The sequence below is a fragment of the Squalius cephalus genome, assembly GCF_949319135.1.
Source record: "Squalius cephalus genome assembly, chromosome: 2".
Taxonomy (NCBI): Eukaryota; Metazoa; Chordata; class Actinopteri; order Cypriniformes; family Leuciscidae; genus Squalius; species Squalius cephalus.
In genome coordinates, this window is record NC_137123.1 from 22,583,144 (window position 1) to 22,605,080 (window position 21,937).

The 21,937-nt window shown below is 37.5% G+C and overlaps 2 protein-coding genes across 2 annotated transcripts in view; one reads left to right on the forward strand and one right to left on the reverse strand.

Moving 5' to 3' along the window:
- pkn1a (protein kinase N1a) overlaps positions 1-16,647 on the reverse strand; it is a 42,840-nt gene extending 26,193 nt beyond the window's left edge. The window contains exon 1 of the mRNA XM_079856831.1: positions 15,637-16,647. Coding sequence (XP_079712957.1) covers positions 15,637-15,657 — 21 coding nt within the window. The 5' untranslated portion in view covers positions 15,658-16,647. The remainder of the gene's footprint in view (positions 1-15,636) is intronic.
- A 533-nt stretch (positions 16,648-17,180) lies between these two features.
- cUnh19orf67 (chromosome Un C19orf67 homolog) lies at positions 17,181-19,962 on the forward strand (the record flags this gene model as incomplete). The annotated part of the gene is made up of 8 exons (XM_079853622.1): positions 17,181-17,280; positions 17,588-17,712; positions 17,802-17,988; positions 18,265-18,409; positions 18,486-18,586; positions 18,813-18,992; positions 19,450-19,608; positions 19,818-19,962. Exons 2-8 carry the CDS (start codon positions 17,604-17,606, stop codon positions 19,960-19,962), a joined length of 1,026 nt encoding a protein of 341 aa, XP_079709748.1. The 5' UTR covers positions 17,181-17,280; positions 17,588-17,603.
- Between the last annotated feature and the right edge of the window lie 1,975 nt (positions 19,963-21,937).

Below are 21,937 nucleotides of genomic sequence, written 5' to 3' on the forward strand. Positions count from 1 at the left end.
TGTCTAAAAGCCCTGTGTTTGAGGAAGATTTAACGGCATGATGTTGCCAACAAAAAAGAGCTCTGTATTCTGTATTTGTGGGGCGGGGAGGTTGTTTAGGGTGTGTTGCACACCATCTCTGAGTCACACTCGTTAAAAATCCTAAAACAAGCTCCCAAAACTAAACACACACTAGATCATTAAAAGAAACATGTTTATCCTGTTTGCAAACTGTTGTGCAAATACTTGCACTTACCATATCCATTTATATTACATTTGCATTTGGCTTTGGATGTGCATGGAATATTGTACATATTCATTAGTGCTTTCCACAGGAATTGAACCCATGAACTTGATGTGGCACTTTTTTTTTAATTTATATATTTAAAAAGTACTAAATAAATAACTTAAGTTGTTTTAAAAGTAAATAGAGAAAGCTGTTTATTTAATTCCTGTTTAAAATGTAGTAGCAACAAGAAAATAATACATTTATAATAAATAATAATAATAATAATAATAGGTAACTAATACCACACTGTAATAATATAAAATAATAATATAATAAATATTTAGAGCTGCACAGTTATGACAAATCATGAGTTAATTATGACCCTTAATATTGTAATTATTAATTTTGATGAACAGATTTTACACTCAAATATTTGTTTTATATTTAATTTTTATGTTTAGTACATTATAATCAACAAAGCTATCCCTGCATTAAGTTACTTTTTGAGTGTCAGATGATGATCACTTTTTCAAATAAGCATGCGTGTCATGAATAAACATTTATGATAATGGAGGACACAGGACAGACATAAGTGCACCTCTGAACAGCACTTGTAGAAATTTGCCAAGACAACCCTAGTCTCAGCCTCAGACGTCACGCTCACTAAACCATCTAAACGTCTGATGCACGAGGCACAAAAAATAGGAAACACTTCGGGAGTTTTGAAGTGGTCATCTGATTGGTTGAAATCTACATGATTTCCTGGAGATGCGTGTTGCGTTCATTAACGGTCCGCCTGGAAACAAAGACGTAGCAGCAGTCATGTTTTCAATTGTGACAATGAGCCCTTATCAGGATCAACTAAATGCTGGATTTTCAAAAGTATGTGAAGTTCACGGCACCATTGTTGCAGTAAACTTGCACATTGTTCTTGAATGAATAATTTATTAGATGCACGCTGTTCTGTTATCATAGGGACATTTTCACGCCCCCAACCATGACAAATGAAAGCCACGATGGGAGTCCGGACCTTCTGCCTGTCAGTCTGAAGGTCTGGCTACGCGAGACTAAAATGAGCTCTTGTGCTGTTCAATCCAAAATATAACTGAGCAGTGCTCATTCTCAGGTCACGCTTACTTGAACACACACACACACACACACACACACACAGAGGGAGCTCTATTCAACTGCTGTGGCTCGTGAGAATGCCAGCGATTCTGAGCTCAGTAAAAGCCCTGAGGCCAAAAAAATGACTGTCCTTCCTTCTGTCTCTCTCTCTCTGCCCAGTCATGAGCTCTGAATTCATTTACCCTCGTTTCATCTGTAGCTGAACATTCGAAAACCGTTTACAATTTGAAAATAACTTGAGAGGGAAAGCAATACAGAATGCAAGAGAGACAGAAACGGAGAGGGGTGTTACTGTGACAAAATACTGTGAGAATGAACAAAGGAAAGAGAGAAAGGGGGGACACCAAAGAAGAAAACTAAATTCCAAAAGACAATATTCAAACTGGGATAAAAGTGTCCATGCAATCTAATTAAGGGGGAAAAAATGCTTATTTTCAAAAATGTCACTAGTCTGTGTGTTGCCTTAAAAAGTACTCAACTAATCGGTCTTAAAGTCGGCATTAAATGAAAATTCATCCTATCTATTTTGTAAATATGCACTGAGGAATTTTTTTTTTACCACATAATTTTAATCAATGTCATAACTCAGTCTTCCAGAGAAAAACGACATGCTTGCTTCTACGGCCCTTTCATACAATCAACAGCAAGCTTGCATTCAGATCTGCCTCAATCCAGTCCAAGTTCCCCACCCAACATTTTTTCGGTTTCCGATAATCTGTTTTCACTCAGATGTTTGTCACAATAACGCCGTTTCCGCCTTTGTCGTCTTTTTTCACATTTGTTGCCATTGACTTTTGGCTTGCTTAGTTGGGGAAATTTAATTTAACATTTAATTTAATATTCAACAACAATATTGATCTGCCTGCATTGACAACAATATATGAGAACTGAACTGAGCTTCTCCAGAGCGGCTATATACATAAATGAACTAAATTTTTTTACAACAAAAATGAAACATTTTGAATAGAAGTGAAGCAACGTAACTGATGCCATAGGTCACATGACAGTGACAACATGGTGGATGTAGTACATCTGAATTTCATTCATACGATACTGAATGTACTTTAATGGTCACGAGTTTGCGATTTCGGACACAGCGACTATTTTTAAAAAAGTAGAAATAAAAACTAAGTAAACTGGTTGACCTCAGTGACAGTAAAAAATGGGATGGAAATAAAAAGAAGGATATGTAAAAATTAAATAAATAAATAAATACAGTAAACAGAAGAGATATTTCCAGTGAAGCTTCACTGCCTCTTTACTACATATACACATAAAAACACACCGACACATCTGGAGCATTCTTGACATTCTTGTGTGGTGCACGTTATTGTTTAGCGTCAGATTGAGGAATAGAGACTGACGCCCACATACACAGGCCTATATCTAGATATATCCAAATTTATGCAGATTTTGGGTCAAGATTATATTGTCAGTATAGACACAGTATAAGTCTGATTGATTATTTCCCAAACTAATGGCTTTTTTATGTTAACAATATAATTTGATACACATTTTGTGTATGTGTGTGCGCACACATGTGGAGGCAAAGAGTTCCTTTGGAGGTTTTCAGTGTGTTCATTATGGGTTGAGATGAATAGTGTGTGTGTGTGTGTGAGTGCACACCGAGTTCAAATGAATAGTTTCATTGTGGCATCATGAGGAAAAGGCCTTCTTAAATCTCTATTGTACTCACTCAAACTCAGACTGAGATATCATTGTGTAGTGGATTACACTCCTAAATACTCTTACAACTGTATTTGAGCTATCACTTTAAATAACTAGATAATAGCTTCCGAAACTGATTATCTTGCAGTCGATACATGAGCCCAAAGTTAACTGCCAGTGACTGCCATTTCAGAGGCTTTTATTTTACAAAAATAATATAAAGGAAGTGTGTAGGAAGTGGGTGTGAGATCAACGGTGTCCTGACTACATTGGGTCTCCTCGAACTGCAAGGAGTGGGGGAAAGGTCAAAAGTGGAGGATCAGTCCAGGGTCAGTGGATGAGAGGTGGCCCAGTTCCACTGTACACAATTCACACAATCCTGTGCACCACGACCTATTAAAATAATAATAGTAATTTTAAATATATATATTTTTAATTAGAAATAAATAGAAAGAAAATGGTTTCCCAACATCTATATACAAAATAGTATATGTAGAGGTTAGGTTATAGATTATTTTTTAACATGTTCTTAAGCCCAATCAAAACCAAACAAAATTTTGTAGGAAATAGTGTCATAAAGAGATAATTCACCTAAATGAAAATTCTGTAATTTACTTATCCTCATGTCATTCCAAACCTGTATGCATTTTAATGCATTGGGAGACGTTTTGAAGAATGTTAGAATTTTGGTGACAATTGACTTCCATTGAATGGACAAAAAACAAACAAACAGACATTTCTAAAAATATCATCTTACTTTCATGGAAGTTTATCATTTGCAAGTGTTTGTAAGCCTTGACAATTTAAATATTCAAGCGCAAGAAGACACAAAAGAGAACTCAAGTTAATAGTGCGAGATGTTTTTGAATGTACACATCCGAAGTGCGCGTCCAGAAAGCCACTTCTCAGACAGCATGCGAATGCTGAATTGAGCTCTCTTTCAGGTCTTCTTGCGCTTGAACGGACATTTTCAAACAAAATTACGTCAAAAAATGCCAGTCACGGCGAGTATACTAATAAACATAGTCTGTTATATCTTAAGTGAACATAAACGGTTGAGAAAGAAAACGCATGTTTAACAGTATATTGGATCCGTGCAGCTCTTAAAGAGACAGCAGCCTAATAAACCTGCTGCTGTCTTTGTTTTAATGTTAATCAACAACAAAGAACAAAGAAAAAAAAAAAATCACTCACTGCTCTTGACTGAATAACTTTTGTAACTTTAATAAGGATTAATCCATATTTAATTCATACAGTGAAGAATATGCAGTGCTATTTTACAGCTGTTTATTCATTTCCTCAACCTGAAAATTACTGTTGGAGCTGGACTTACCTGAAAAACAAGAAAAGCAGAGTATGTTTGTTCTATTGTATTTGTGCTATTGCTGGCAATTAGATTATTTGTTCTTATTTTTTATTACTGACAGTTTACTTGTCTTTAAGAATATTTGAAAGTTTGGCTAGTAGTTTTTGGTGTCACACAACCTTATGGTTATGGGTCAAAAATAATGAAGAAAATAACTAGGCCTATTTTATTTTATTTATTTATTAAATAAATTTAACCACTGGCCTGACTGGGCCAGTAGAAATAAACCTTAGCACTGAGCCATGGGGGTGATTTCGGACACAGCCCATGTTTACAATGAAGTGGTGAAAACCCAGGTGTTTCTTATCATCTGTTCTGAGTGGTGTTTTTCACACCGCTCCTCTAGGCTTGGCTCCTATCATAAGCCAAAACGTGGGCTGACTTGATGATGATGATGATGAAACAGAGGCAGTTTCTTCTTTAGAGTGTGAGTAAATCTATCACAGGGTGATACGCTATTTGAGAGGCTGGTGGATTAAACATGGTGCTACTCCAGGGTTTTTCCTGCATTGGCAATATTTTGGCGGCCACCAAACTGAATATTTGTCCAACCAAATATTTAATCGATCATTTAATTTGACGATACCTTCAGTACCGGTACCCACTGATAGCCAGCTGCTTTAAAGGAACAATATGTAATTTCTGCCGCTAGAGGTTGCTTATTCAAAACAAAGGTGTAGCTTGATGATGCCGTGGAGCTATTATTATACCGCAGACGCCGCTTCCGGTCATGCGTATGTGGGGTAACGCAGCACTGTTTTATCATATTAGATACATTTGAGTGTGTTGAAAGTTATGTTATAGTGCTACTCTGAGTGTTCGCTTCTATGCGGCTACTATGAGACACTTGTTGCACATTGCAGTGAGCTAGATAGATCTTAGGCATGGTAAAACATGGTACTCGCGGTAAACCAAGAAAACGAGATTTAAACATAATGGGGCCTATTTTAACGATCTAAGCGCATGGTCTAAAGCGCAGGACGCAAGTGCACTTAGGGCATGTCCGAATCCACTTTTGCTAGTTTAACGATGGGAAAAATGGTCGGCGCATGGTCTAAAAAGGTTGTCCCTATACTCTTAATGAGTAAAAGGTGTGTTTTGGGCGTAACGTGAAATAAACCAACCAGAGTCTCATCTCCCATTCCCTTTAAAAGCCAGTTGCGCTCGTGCCATGGCAGATTCGCTATTTTCATGACGAAATTTGCAAGCAGAAAGACTGAACGTGTCTCAAGAGTGCAAACGAATCGGCTTGTGCGCGAGGTTAAAGCGCGCAAGCAGACCATCTACGGGACAAGCCGGATTCCACCATATCTTTGTGTACACAATATTATCAATCTTTTACAGTGTTATCCTTTTATTTTTAATATTTGGCTAGTTTGTGTGCTGCTGCGCATCCCTGTGGGTGTAATAAGCAGAGTGTACGCGCGTAGTGGACACGCCTATAGGCGCACATTACTGACGTGCTCTTTAAATAACAAAAAAAATACTGCACCATTGACTTTAGACCAGGTTTCAGTTGGTCAATGGCGCAGTCTGTTTCGGTTCCTCAAAATAGCAACACGCCAACAATGCGTCTGAACACCTCGTTTTCAGACCAGCACATAAATAGGTGCAAATGCATTGACTTCCATTGAATAGACTCACTGTGTTGAGCTGTATAACAATGATTAGTTTTCTGTCGATGAATGTATCCAAACAGCTGCTCGCCTGTCTAATAAAACACATAATATATTGACGTGTCTTCGGTGTTTCCATGGTTTCTACAAAACAAAACCGGAAATTGAGGGTATGATGTTATTGATAGGCGACGCACAGACGTCCTGGTCCTGGTTAAAATTGCTGATTTCTCTGGATTTAAACATTATTGGAAACATTTGGGATAATGTTTACACAAGTCAACAAAATATATAACATCGTTCATACAAAATATAACATTTTAATACAAAAATCTTACATATTGTGCCTTTAAAACACTACCAAGTGCAATGTGTAACACTTCCAATCAGATGTGTTTAAGTTGTCCCAATCCCCTCAACACTGCTCAAAACAGCAGAGTTTTTGTTCAAAGCGAGTTCTGCACACTCACAAATCCTTTCATTATAACCAACTAAGCATAAACATGATGTCAAAAAGACATCATTGACATCAGCCCCACAGTGGCTATAGCACTCGGTATCTGTTTTCATTCAGTTACTTACTACTCACCCATTGCGTGCAATAACGTATGCAGTACTTTACTGCCTATTGTGCAATAACCTGTATGATCTGCTGTGAAAGATCTGTGCAATACTTGATTGCTCACTACTTGTGCCAATAGTATGCAAAACAATGCAACACTTACGTCTCCTCTGTTATATGCCACAACTGTGCAATAGTCAACACTATTTTGTACTTTAGACAACTGGCTTAATTTGCACTACTGCCTTGACCAAACTTGTTTTGAATTGTATTGGTTTAGGTAATTTTACTTAGACTATATATATTTAAATTGGACGTTTAGTTTGCACTAGTTATATGTGATTGCACTGTAAGGATTGCACTGATTTTGCTGTACTTTGTATTGTGTCAATAAAGAGTCTTGAGATTCATTGCACAGATTCATTGATTATAACATTAAGTTTTCACAAGAGTGCAGCTTTGTTTACCTCGCATTGCAATTGACAGCTTTAAATTATTATAATGCAAAATGTAATGAAATGTGTAAATTTCTTCATATTTATAGAGTGATTTGTGCCCTATTTTTACAGACTTTTTTTACAGTGTATTTTTCACGCTGTTAAATACACACTGCCAAGTTTCTGAATTGAAAACCGTATTTAAATGCAGTTGAATCCGATAGATGAGCTGAGCTGCTCTTCCACCAACAGGCCAAACGGTTTAAAGAACGGTAAGGAGCGGTTCCGGTTATATTTCCTCTTGAGATTGGTTGGGCACGGCACCATTACAAACCGTCCTCAGCCTGGAATAATCAGAACGGCTGGCTAACCATGCTGGTAAAATGCTACATTCCCACTCAGGACTGGTCACTTAATAGTTTCTCTGTAGCTGGCCAAGCGTGTTATTTGAGTGAAGTTAACTTAAGTTAATAATAAAATTGAAAGAAATATCTGATCATCATCAGTGACAATCAACGGAGAGTTTACATATCACTTATTTATAAAGCTTGAATGATCGGGATCGGCCATTCATGATGACAAGAAATCGGTAGTTGGTATCGGCTGCAAAAATCCTGATCCTAGGTATAGGTTAGTATAGGATATAGTATAAATTATGGTTTAACATGTTCTTGAGCAATAAAAACCGAAAAACTTTCCTCATCCTCATGTTGTTCCAAACTGTGCATGCATTTATTTTTTTAAATAAGGCAATCCTAGATAATAATAATAATAATAATGTGCTTGCTAATGTTTTGAAGGCATTTAGATGTACAACTGCTCTTGGAATAATTGAAGAAAAAAAAAATCACTTTTCTATTGATTACTAAATTACTAAAACCAAAATGACTGGCGCTTCAATGACTAATATATTTTGAACTACTTTAAAAGTTTATTTCTATCTGTCTTAAATCATAAAGTTTAAGTCTAAGATCTCTCTCGTTAATGAATTAGTACGACACCTAGATTCCCCAAATTAAAGGGCCGAGCTAATTAAAGCGCTTTGTGCCTGTTCTACCACCCTCCTGTGAGACAGTATCCTGTGACATCACTAATCATAGTTGCTACGGCAGCAGTTGTCCTGGAAACCTGGTTGCAAACACCTGTCTGTGACCACTCCCAATGTCTCCCATTCGCATTACAACACAAGCTGATCAAATCCCTATAACAGTAGATGTGAGTGTTTGATAAATGTCTAAAAATAACCAGGAAGCAGAGTATATCCGTCATGTTTCAAATCCATGGAATGTTTATAATGTATTTGCATAAAACACAAGCCTTCCTTGTGCAAACCAACTGATCCTATTAGTGAATAAAAAAAAACATGATCAGCTAAACAAAGGATTGTATGTCACTGTTACTCTACTGCAATGTATCCCTTTTATTATGTGTGTGTGTGTGTGTGTGTGTGTGTGTGAATGAGGAAATCAGTACATCTCTTCCTGGAGTGGATCATTATGGCTGTAGTTTATAGCTCCATTTTAAAGGTTATCTAAGATTGTATGAATAATGGGATTGTTGAAAGAATAGTAGCCGCTAGTGTATCTCACACAGATACAGTATGATATAGACTAAGTACCCTGTAAAATACCAGACCCACCCAGAGTCAGGGGACTCTGAGACACATTGACCTGGAGAAGTTCTCTCTTTCTTAAATACACAGATGAATAGACATGCGCACACACACACGCACGTGGTCGTGTACACAAACACAGGAAAGAGTGTGCACATCCTTCTTTCTAATGTGACAGACGAGAAAAAAAAAAAACAAGCTTTTTTCTTCCATATATCATTACTAACAAGTATTTTCAAAAACGTTGCTTCTCCATTCCCACTTTCTGTGCTATATAAATAGTACAATTTTATAAAAAGACTGTAAAGTTTATAAAAATTATATTCTCATCTCAAAGGCAATTTCTTTTTTAGATTTTGAAAATAAAAACACAATAAATCCTAAATCTAAATCTAATCCACCAATCAACCATAGTTTATTTGCTCTTTTTTTCCTGACCAAAAATCTTTTCTGCTTAACAGAATGATTCAGAAAGCTAAAATGATAATCTTATCAGGGACATAACACCGGGAAAACCCCCCAAATTCAAGCTCAAATTCAGTGTATTCTCTCAGAGCAATCCGATCTCCAAAGAGAGAGCCTGAAACCCTGAATCCTAAATTGAGCCTGGAAATCCAAGCGAGCTGTGGGAGTGACGGAGAGCTGACCGGTCTGATAAAGGGAGAGACAGACAGAGAGAGGGGAATTTTGGAGTTAAGGGGGGGTGGTGTTGAGCAGCTGGTGTTTCACAAAGAGGAAGGGGGAAGAGAGAAGAGATAGAAGCAAAGAGAGAGAGAGAGATTACAGCCGCTACTACACCCTGCGGATCAGTTTACAACACCCTAACTGTTGCACGCTCTCTCAGACAAAGAGCAACAGGACAGTGTGGATGGGAGGGGAGGATGTGTCTCTCTGCAGAGTATGCTGGCTTTCACAGCATTAAATATTCATCACTCTGGGATGTATTAACAGGATGGCATCCAAATAAATGATTTCACGGGGCGGGCCGAATTGAAATTCTTGCATTGAACCAGGAAACTGTGGTTTTTAAGTGCTTTATAAAAATCGGAGATTAGCATAACAATAGAACATTAATTTAACACACAGAGAGAGAACAAAGTCTAATCGTGTACATTAGAGACATTTCTTCCTGAATAACAAATCAAGCAGTTAAACCACAATGAACAATTAGACCAAGAGAATGAGAGAGAAAGAGAGCATTTACGCAGCGATTGAGTACTTCGCATCAAGATCAATGTATGGAGGACTAGCCCAAGGCACTGAAATAATGAAAGTGTGGTTTTAGTAATGGAACAGTTATGCAAGCTGCACTAATGCTTCAGAACGTTGGATAATGAGCAGAACTCATCATGGACACAGCACTGATGACGTCACAATTGGGAGGAACTGGAATTTAAAAAAAAAAAAGGGCTTTGGAACACATGGCCAGAGTTTGCCTTTATGAGGTCATGAGAAAATGCAGCTGTTTTACACTTGGGGGGAAAAAAAATGGGGAGGGAAGCGATCGAGTTTCTGAACCACCCATCCAAGTTATTAAACCAGCTGTTGATTAGCTTAAAAACAGGGATACGCCAGACCAGTATGCTCTCCACTGGAAATCATGCACTGATATTAAAATTCTAGTTGATACAGATAAGCCGATAAATCATTTTCATGGTATAACCAATGAATTAATAAATTGTAGATTCAATTCTTGTGCAGTAAGGGCTTCTCCTCCAACAACCTTTCACTCATGATGAGAACGCAGCAATTAGCAAACAATGACAATCCAATCAACTTTAATCAATTGACAGCAAGGGTAATATAAATGTAAAACTAGAGTAAGCAAACATGCACAATAAAATATCCAATAGCAACCAATACTGGTAAGATAAAAAATCTCAAGCTACATGTGAACATGAACACTGGGGAACAGCCCTATGATGACTTAAAGGGGTCCTATTATGCCATTTTACGAAGTCTTGATTTTGTTTTTGGGGTGCAGAATATGCTTGATTGATCAAAGAAATGCTTTTTTTTTCATTATTACAGGTCCTCACTCGCCAGTCTGGTTGAATGCGTCATTTTCCTCCTCGTTTTTTGAAGCCCCTCCTTCCGAAATACGAAATGTGCTGTGATTGGTTAGCTGGCCCAGTGTGTTGTGAATGGCAGTGCTTAGTGCGTGTTCGGGAAATGTCCTTCTCCTCCACAACTGGGAGTTCTTTTCTAGTGTAAATATTAACGATGGAATCAATTTCAAACTATTTCGGTGAACAGTCTTAGAAAAGCAAGAGCTTACAAAAGCTACAGTAAACACTACATCAATACTGTAATGTTAGATAGCAGGATAGCAGAGGCAAAGCTTTGCCCTTCGTTTACATCATAGCTATATAGCAACTTATGAGCTTATAATTGGAACTGTAAATTTAAAACAACTACAAATAATAATACAAGTGGTGATCCATAAACAACAGATTGTCTCGACAAAATGGTAATGGCTACGTCTTTCAGGAGAAGCTTTTGTGCGTATAGCCTGCATTGTACTCTCTTCTGGAAGTTGTTCTCCGTAAAATGTGGAGCGCACAGACAAACGTTGAGGTTATAATGTTCAGGAACTGTGTTAAAAATAAATTTTAACCTCTCTAAGTTTGTTAACCCTGGGACTAGGGCTGGACCCGAATATTCGAATATTCGTTCGGTGGGTTGGTATTCGATTTGAAAATTTGACATTCGAATATTGTTTTTTGTTTTTTTGCACACCCGGGATCCCCCGCCAACGGTTCTCATTCGCGCTTGAATAAGGCCGGCGACACACTGGCTGCGTGGCCTGAGCATCTCAGTCCATTTTTATTTCAGCTCCCATGTTAACAGGTTGGAGTTTGCACACTGCCTGCGTGAGACACGCGTCTCAGGCGCGGCTCGAGCCGCGCAGAAAACGCGTGCATGCTAGAAATAGAACAGACGCCAGGAGTGCTCTGGCTAGAGCGCAGAACAGCGGAGTGTGTATGGACCAAAGTGCATGCCTGAGCTTGTGTTTTGGGTTAAGCTACGTTGCTTTGACATTGTGGAAAATAGAATAATAGAAACAAAATGTATTAGCCTTTTTACCCGTTATTATAAACTAAATTAATCTTGTTTTAATTTAACTTAATTTCGTTTTTCTTTATTTGAATTTCGTTTTTCTTTATTTAAATTTCGTTTTTTCTTTATTTAAATTTCGTTTTTCTTTATTTAAAATTCGTTTTTCTTTATTTAAATCTACCCTTTACTGTGTCAGTAATTTGTTAGTCAGAAAAATATTAGACTACCTTAAAATTATTGCTTAATTTAACAGACCTGTGTGTGCGCGTTTTATATCACTAGTGCAGTGTCCGTTCTCGCGTGAGGCGCGCCACTTCCCGCTCGTGCTGTTCTGTAGTTTACTAAAAATTTATTAATTCTGAATGTGTCGCATCTCGCGTGTCCATCTATATTGCACCAAATGCAACACTGCACTCCCTTGTGAAGTCGATTGGATGAACGGTTCTCGAAATAATCAAAATGCAAACGGACATACAGACACATAGAGAATACTGCCTTTATTAGAGAGAAGAATATGTTCAGCCCCCTCTCTCCGAAGCTTCGAATATTCGATGTTCATTACTACCGAAGCTTCGAAGCTCAAAAAATGGTATTCGGACCAGCCCTACCTGGGACAAACGTTTTCCAGCGACAACTCTTCTCTAAAGCAGCCCAAGAGGGCCTCACCCCTTTGTTGCGTGTTCCCGGGGGCAGGGTTTATGTAAATTTTAGGGTTTGTGTCACCAACCCAGGAAGAAGCTCGTTGTAGTCCCTACCAGCCAACTTCGAGCGTCGTAACTTTGCAAATGTGGTTTATGCTCAAACAGCAACATTACACAATAACTAAAGTTAAAAAAGTGAAATCATAATCAAGGGCCCCTTTAAATAATAAACCACAAAAGGCAAAAAAAATAAAAAACACAAAGAAGCAAATGTTACCCCTCAGCAACAGTATTGAGAGATGGATATTTACATAAATCACCAGATAAATTCAAGTTAGTCAATCCAGGTGGTCAACACAAACATGACAGCAGCGAGTCACCGGTACACACACACACACACACACACACTGGGGTCAGTACATAGGCTGAGGGTGTGGCGGTAGAGCACAACATGAAGTCAATGGTGAATACGATCTGGAGCTGTGGTAACACAATGGAGTCCATTATGCCTGAGCATCAGTCTCATGCCCTCATGATCCCCTCCAAAACTGCACAATCAGCCAAACACATCACAGCCAATCAGATCTCAGCAATAACTTTTCTGGCAAATAGAGATGCAGACAGATACTGACAAGCGCGCTCTTCTTGGCAAGCTCATCTTTGAGCATCCTCGCCAAATCAAATCCAAATGTTAGACTGTAATAAAACAAAAACAACATACTCTTTCTTATCACACTCGTAAAAATAAAGCTCTGATTTTTAGCACGGATGGTTCTTCAGATTATTAAAATGTTCTTCAAAGTAAGAAAAAAATGACTCTTTTAAGAACTGTGCACTAAATGGGTCTTCTGTGGCATCGCTACAAACATTTTTGGGGGGACTTTCAAGAACACCCCCACTTTGGGGGGGGGGGGGGATTATGACTAGGCTAATTCATTCATGAATTGTTTTGAGTCTGACTTTGGTTTGGTTTTGGTTCACAAAACTAATCAGAACAATTTCTTAGTGAATTAGACTCAACCAGAGTTTAAGTTCTTGAGTAACTATTGTTTTGGGGGGGGGGGGGGGGGGGTTGAACTACTTTATTCCATTTTGATGTGAACTACTTTAACCAACTGTGTTCATTGCACTAAAACTGCTTTATATGAAATTAACTTCCAATTTCCATTGATACAAAATGAAACCAAACGTACACCTTATTCTATAGACCTACATACAGGCGCATCATTTGCTGATGGTATGTACTTATTGAAAAAAACAATACGCAACTGTGTTAAAAGCCAGTGAAGTGAAGACAGGACAGCGAAAAGGGAATTAACCTACTCTTCAAACCCCATTAAGCAGGTCTAATGCGTAGAGGGCTGGGAACTTACTTAATAAAACACACAGATACACAACAGGAGTTTCACAGGGATAAGGCTTTGCGGAACATGCTAGCCTAGCACATAACATTAAGTTCTGTCAGCTCCATCTGTGAACTGGTAATCTAGTGAGCAAATAAAACTGTAAGGTTGTTAGCTTGCAATGCATCTGTGTGCAGAATCGCCTGCTGTGAGGATAAGAAAGATAAGATCATTGCATCTCAGTTTGAACTTTGAGGGCTCTCTCAACAAAACAAAAATAAAAATGATGCTCATTATGTGAATCAGCTGTTGTCATTCAGTCGCTGACATAATCACATTCACATTCCTGATGATGACTGTTCTTGCTTAGTCATCCTATGTGTGGACACGAGTGTGTGCATGAGGCTATGTCCACATTGTTAGTTGTAACCATATAGGAGATGCTTCATGAAACAGGGAAAATATGTGTAGGAGTCGGACTATGAGTTTGTTGGTGTTTTCCATGTTTTCTGAAAGTATCTGGTCACTTATGACAGCAATTCAGCAACATTACACGAATATCTACAAAAAGGTTTAAATTGGGAAAACAGTGGTGGCCTTAAAGAAGCTTTAAAAGATTAAAGTGCAGTAGATACATTAACTGGACTAGTGAAAGTCAATGAATCAGCCAGAATGATTCATCTGCCAATACTTGGTCAGTTTCAGCATATTACTGATTTATTAATGGAAGGGTTCTCCCTTTTTTCAGATTAAAAATCGTACCACAATTTTTTCTGCTTTCAACTTTTCAAAAAACTGGCATCATATTACCGTGATTTTGTTTCAAACCTGTATGACTTTGTTTTTTTCTGTGGAACATAAAATATATTTTGAGAAATGTTTTTTTTTTTTTTTCTTCATACCATAGAAGTCAACGGTGACCAAAAGAGGTTGCCGACATTCTTTAAAATATCTTTGTGTTCCACAAAATAAAGAAAATTATACAGGTTTAAAAAACTTGATGACAGAACTTTTATTTTGGGGTGAATTACTCTTTAAAGCATGAATGTAAAAATTGCATCAATTTGCATAAATGTTTACCACATGAAATGCACTATAGATAATATTATTCAATTCCAAAAAATGAATTGAAAACAGAAAAAAATTACAAAATAGTGAAATGGAAACAAAAAAGAACCCTTCGGTTAAATCGACTAAACTGGTTATTCGGATAATCTGCTGAAAATTCCTAAATATCCTTGGTTCAGTCTGTCGGATATATCGACTATCACTAGTCCAGTTAATGGTGCTATATGTTGCTCTTTTAAAGCTTCTTGTTGAACATTTGTTTTAAACTGCTTTTGACATTTTTCCCAAAGAATCTGGTCAGCATATGTGCCCATGTTACATAACACATGTGTGCTGGCGGCTTACATTTAATAGACCATGCAAAGAAATACTCATAAAACATTTCTTTAAACACTTTCCATAAGTCATAAAAGACTATCTATACAAGGCCTAAACTTAGTCTTCATTTTACTTGTTTTAGTTCAGTAAAATTTTGTGTTCACAATTCTCTGGCACACCACAACGAGAAAACATAAATATTGGTGTTTAAAACAGAGCAGGTCTAAAACAACCCAAGCTCAACAGGGTTTTCCAAACGAACTGCAGTATATTTAGTGTACAACCCAAACATTTTGACTTGTGTTTAGCCACCACAAATGTCTCTTTACACCATAATGGAGGAGAAATGTCCCCTCAGATGAAGGGTGGATGGGGGACTCCATCGCTTAGAGATAAACTCAAGTCATTCTTCCTTTCAGATGAGCTTTCTAAGTAAAAGTGAATGCATCTCATGGGTCTTAAGAGCAACTGTATTGTCTGCCCCCCAAATCCATGGGATTATATTGGTATAATAACACACGTGAGGGGTTTTAGGATCTAACTAGAAGGGTGCAATACTCTAACTGTACATTTTTGAAGGGTTTATTCTGTAATAAGCAGTCAACTTACTTGGATGGAGTCATTTGCCATGGTTGTATCTGGATTGGCGTTTGTATCAGGACACCCAATTTGTCGTTCCTCCTCTTCCTAGATTCTCAATGATCGCCGACAAACAATGTCAGCTTTCAATGCAACCGTTTAAGATCCAGCAGCGGTTGAACGACTTATTAAAACTCTGTGCATACAATAAATGCTGTTTCATCACTGTCAGACCTGATGCAGGTTGTCATTTGGACAAAACCGAAGCTTCGAAAATTCCTTCAATTTAAAATAAAACAACTGCATGTAAAACATGATATAAAAGCATTAGCTACATAAATGGCAACGTTCAATCAAACCATAATCTGGCATATCGACAGCTTGCAGTTAAGTTGTATGTATTTTTCCATGATAGCGCCCTAAAATAGTTCTTCTGGTGGAGCTCGTTACAGATGCATACATGTACCGCATTGGTCAGGGTAACTGGTCAAAAGAGTTGAGCTTTTCTTCTTCATCTGAAAACACCAACGCGTATATTCAGTTCAACAGCTAGCTCATTATCAAACAAGGCCCGAAGTGTTCACATTCACAGCCGGTGAATAATACAACAATCCGCTCCTCTGGAAAAAGATACGGTCGCCGCTCTCCAGTGTGTTCCTCGCGCGCCAGTGATGAGGCTCGTGTACTCTCTCTCTCTCTCTCCGAGTCCGGGCGCGAGCATTGTGGACGCAGGCAGTGCGCCGGTTGCGCGCTCTTGGGGGTCACGTGATCTCGCATTGTGTTCACAAGCAAATGAATTTGGTTTCATCACTCCCTCGTGGCAAACAACATTTCCAGCTGTTGATTCACACCGCAAAATATATATGTCCAAAGGTTACAGCGGTTAACAAATCTGTATTTTAAAATAAAAAGTCGTATGTTACTTTGACAAACATTTAAGCTTTTAAACTGAGTGTCTTTCAACTAAGACTAAATTTACTTCAAAAAAAAATTAAGGCTAAGATATTGTAGAGATCAAAAATACGATACGTAATCTTGTGTGCGACTGTCATTACTTTTATTCTGTAAGACCAATATGAAAGCTTCTTTCCGCCACAGAATAAAAAAAATAAAAAATAAAAATATAATTGTGACTTTTTTCCTCGCAGAGTTGACGAGATCACATCTTGCTAAAGGGACCAAAAAATATTGATGACTCAACCTGCTTTACACTGATTTTTGACCAATCAATTTTTCCCCACGAAAAAAAAAACAGCATACAGGTGTAGAATGAGTAATAAAAACGTGATTTATTTATATATATTTATATATGTGTGAACTAATTCCTTTAAATTACTTAAAACGATTCCTTAAAATAATTTAAAACTATTCCTATCATGATGCATGGGTTCATCAGTATAACATCTTGAGAAGGCAGCAACAGGACTAGGCTACCACTTGAGACGTAAGATTTGAGTTTGCACACAAACTGTAAAAAGAAAACATTTATTTGTTACCGTGTAGATAAGTACAACTCTGATACCTGTTGCTGGGAGGGTTTCGGAGTCCTCGCAGGTTCAAGAGTCGGAAATACAAATATGGTCATAACGAGTGGCTTTACAACGGTCGAGGAAATACAAATATGGTCATGGCGAGTAAAACGACAACGGGCGAGGAAATACAAATACGGTAACGGTAAGTGAAATCACCCAAACCTCTAAACTGCGACACAATAATTTGTATTTTTCTAATTATTGTATTTATTAGTTTAGTCACAGGTGCAATACAATGTACAGACTAAAATTAATAAGCAAAGTCAACAATTAGCCGTCAAAGTTTGTGACATTGCAGATATGACATCTTTTACAAATCTTGTCACGAGTATGTTGAGGTGTTTGCAGACGATTATCGATTGTGTTAGCAAGGATGCAGTCGTCAATTACTTTTTAAAAGTATTTTACACACGTTTCGTGTCACAGAGCTCATTATTTCATGGTTTCAGGTTGGCTGATTAAGCCATGATGGCAAACTCAGAGCATGTTGTTGAGTTTAAGTATTCACTATGCAAAGAGAATGAAGCAGCCCAGTCTATGATAGAAGTAGGAACGATTACAGAGACCGTTGAAGGTACTGGAAAAAAAAATGCAAATTATTTATCTATTCCCAGCTCAAACCCATCGCCACATTGATGCGTTAAATACTGCTCTTGTTTACAGAAGACACTACAATGGCGCCCTCTTTTGGTGATGAGAGGTCCTTTTTAGGTGAAGGTCCTGCCGCAGGAAACACTTCTCCATCCTGTCAAGATATGAGAACGATTGATGAAAAAATCTCTCCCATAGAAAAACAGCTTCAGTACTTGCTGAACAAGGCAGATGAGTTTCAAACACAGCTTTTGTGGAGGTGCGGCTATATCTAGAAAAAGAAGATTTCGGTTGTTTTCTGTTACATGTCTCATGAAAGATTATGCTTTAATAAGACAACATATGTTATTGGATTTTTATTATTGTTGTTTTGATATTAGAAGAGACGAGGCAACACAGTTTTATTATACAAAAGCAAATACGTCAACACAGAAAAGAAAGCTCTGTACAAAAACATTTTTAACAGCCAAATGTCTTCTGATGTTACCCATCTAATAAAAAAAAAAAACTGCTCTTGTATTAATTGTTGTTATAGCCAAGACTGCCCCCAGAATTATGAGTTTGCCCATATTGTCCCAAAGTTTCTGCAAACTTGTCAGGCGTACTTCACTTACTTGGAGTCCACAGCCAGAAACTCCAACCCCTTCCGTCCACCTCTGTCCACATATATTCGCACACAGGTGAGAGACTGATTTATTCTCACGCTCTGCATTGTGGGAATAACTCACATATTCACTGTGTTTATATCCATCACAGCTTTTGCAGTTCTCTCAGAAACTGTGTTCTCGTCTGGAACAGCTGATGTTGCTATACGCCTCCTTCAGTTTCGTCTCACTGGAGGAATCTGATCCACTGAGGTACAAACCAATTAAAAATCATAGATAAAGACAGGCAGCAGACTTGCCAATGACGGTGAAGAGTCAGTCAGAAGAAATGGATCCTTTGTTAGCACAAAAGGAAGGTTCTTTAGTCAGAGGCCTGTTTTTTTGGATGTCATCAGTCATAAAATACCCAGGGATTGCATTATTTCTGTTAGTACTATTTCCTTCATTGCAGATTTTCACTAAGTATCTCTTTCTACAGTATCTCACACTTCTATATTGGCCAGTGTCAAATAGACAACATGAAGCTGTCAATCTTCCGGTACTGTTGCCCCACCCCCTTTCTTGCCACAGCCAGTACTGGGCTATACAAGCGTATGCGCTGGAATGTGGAGCAAGAGATACAGGGAGGAGAAGGAAAGACATTTGACAGTGCAGAGTTGTAAGTGAGGTTTAGTCAGAGAGACAGTCATTTAAAGGTTCCATCCCATTTGTTTGTAAAAAGGAGAATATTGTATTTTTACTTATATTTTTATTGTGATTTTTATTATTACTATAATCATTTTTTATAATACGTGTTGTTAGTTAATAATAATGTCATTTAAACATCCATTTTCAGCCAAAGCAACTTTGTTAGATGCACAGGGAAACACTGATAACAGTGTAGGAGTAATATCTCAACAAATATCCAGTTTCTTGTTCACTTTGGCATGGGACTGAATTATATTGTATGTGTTAATAGCCTTACTTTTTCTTTTTTTTAGCTTATTAACACCAAAAACATTCTAAATTCCAGTACAAATCTCAGGTTAATTATCAAAAAGAGAACATAAGTCATATTTTGGCGCTGAATAGTGCCACATCTTAATTTTTACAACTCCTCCTTACTACCTTCACAGTTACTTTCTGTGCTGCGAGGATGTCATTGAGAAACAAGATAAGGATGGAGAGGGAACATGCGAGGGAGAAAATACAGAGAGAGAGAAAAGAGTGGCAAGGATTTGGTCTATTGGTCGGTGGGTCCAGACGTACCCTGAGCCAGAGGACATCACTGATTGGTAATGTACTGCCCTCAGTTCAATAGGAAAAGATGGAGAAATAATCATTAAATGCATTAGAATTACTTAAACATTACTATTTAATCATATATCCTTGTATAATACTGCAGTTACAGCTTTCCACAATACTGCTGGTTTGAGATCATATGTGATTTAGGACTAACAGGTAAAGCTAGCTGCTAAATTCACTGTGTGTATATGTTTTGTAGGGTGTTGTGTTCAATCCCTTGTGGTCAGTACAAGCAGCTGTGTCGTCTGGGAATTGAGGAGCCTTCATCCTGCACTGCCACAGACTGCCTGCTGGGGATGCTGCTGTCTCCACAAATCGATGGTACATTTGGCATTAATACATGAGGTTGTGCTTGCTCAGGGCCTCACCCATTCTGGAAAGAGCATTTGGTTTATTGAAATCAGATGGGTAACCGAGTACAGATAGAAGTTGTAAATCCAAAATCTGTAGATCTTTCAAAATAACTATTTTATAGTTCATGGCTATTGTTAATGTTGTTCTGCAATGTCAGTTTGTTATATGGTAAATGATGAAAAGCTCATTAAGCAGAGTAAAAGTTCAAGATTAAATGCCAAACCAACTTTATTTTTCATGAAAGCATTAAAATACAGTGGCCGTCCGAGTTACAAAGTCCAGAAATAAAACCTGCTGGCAGTCCTGGCCCACTGCCTACTCTTCCCTATAAAACAAAGAAATAAAACAATCCTTCCTTTCAAAATAATAAATTACAAAAATATACACAATAAAAGTGGGGAAATGTACCACTGAGATGCAGTTATGTCTTTGCACAGTTTTTGGAAAACATGGTAAAGAACAAATGTAGAGGGCAGACCATTATGAATAACGTTGTTGTATTCCTATTATTTTTCTTATTGTAATCAGTCAGAGCTAGAGTTGTTTTCTGTGCATTATTAGTACTGCTGGTTTTTGTCTCTATACAGTAGCTTTTCCCTGTACATTTTTTGTAAAGTGATATGTCAAGTTATATACAACAGTAGTTCAGCCAAAATACAGTGAAAGTCAATCTACCTGGAATCCCTGTGTGTGTTCCCTGATTCAATTGCAAAGTGGTTCTTTTGATATATTAAAAAAAGTAACAATTCTTCTACAATAACAGTGTCAAAAACAGTACTATATATAATCTCTAAACTACTAGTTCACAGCACTGGACAAACAGGCAGTACACCAGTATAGTACAAATGAAATTAAAACCTCTCTTCATAACACAGTAAACCGACTTTAAACATGATTCTTTTTAAAATAATATACACGTACTTTCACAAACGACAAAACAGATAATATAGGCGAGATGAGCTCCAGTAATCAAATTGTGCTTTAACATTCCTCTGGGCAATCAAATTGCCAAGTTAAATCAATTCATTCAATCAGATGTGACAAACAAAACTCCTCAAAAGATACACAAACGACAATAACATCTGACTTCTCTAATTACAAGTTAAATTTGGGTGAACATATTAGGCCCGCTTATAATGTGACCCATTGGATTCCCTTTGCTTTGGAATTCTTAGTGGGGTTTTTTCCAGACGCACAGATAAGTTGCAGAGAAACACAGAGACAGATCAGTGAAAGACAATTTTTCCCCATTCATACTAGATGAGACGAAACAATTAGACCCCAAGGAGGGACTGTAAACACTTGGTAGACTATTGTGTGACACAGTGTATGAGAGTGCTAATTTAGCTAGAAGTCCTTCCAGCCCTCTAAATGTGGGAATCAATCTGAGGCACAGCAAACCAGAAAAGTTTATTTAAATGAGTGTGGTTATGAGAGCTGCTACTTGTTCCTCAAATAGATACTAGTCATTCAAAATTCGGACAGGTAAGGGAGGCACAGTGTTCAGAAGGTTCACAGTAAAGATGATTATTTGATGTAGCTGCACAGTTGTCATCTCATATAGTTATAAAATGTCTGTAACACATTAAAATCTAGAATGTCAAATGGTTCTGGTGTCAGCTATTTCTAAAATGTTACAGCAGTGCATATAGTTCCAGAAAAAAAAAAAAGAAAAAAAAATCATTACTTTGTAGGTCACAAATTTTCCATGTGTCACTATTAGACCAAAAATGATCTTTGACCCCCAAGATGTTTAGAAATTTCAGGTAGCTGTGCATTCTTGGAAAATCTGTAATACTGTCTTCTAATTTACAGTTTTCATTTCCAAATTACTCAATGAATTACCCAGTGAAATTCCTGCAAATCTTGTCAACCAGTGGATTTAATTAATGCACAGGAAATGAGTTTTTCGATAACAGCATTTTGTGCTATTTAATTGCACAAAAGCTGCATTCAACCAGTTTG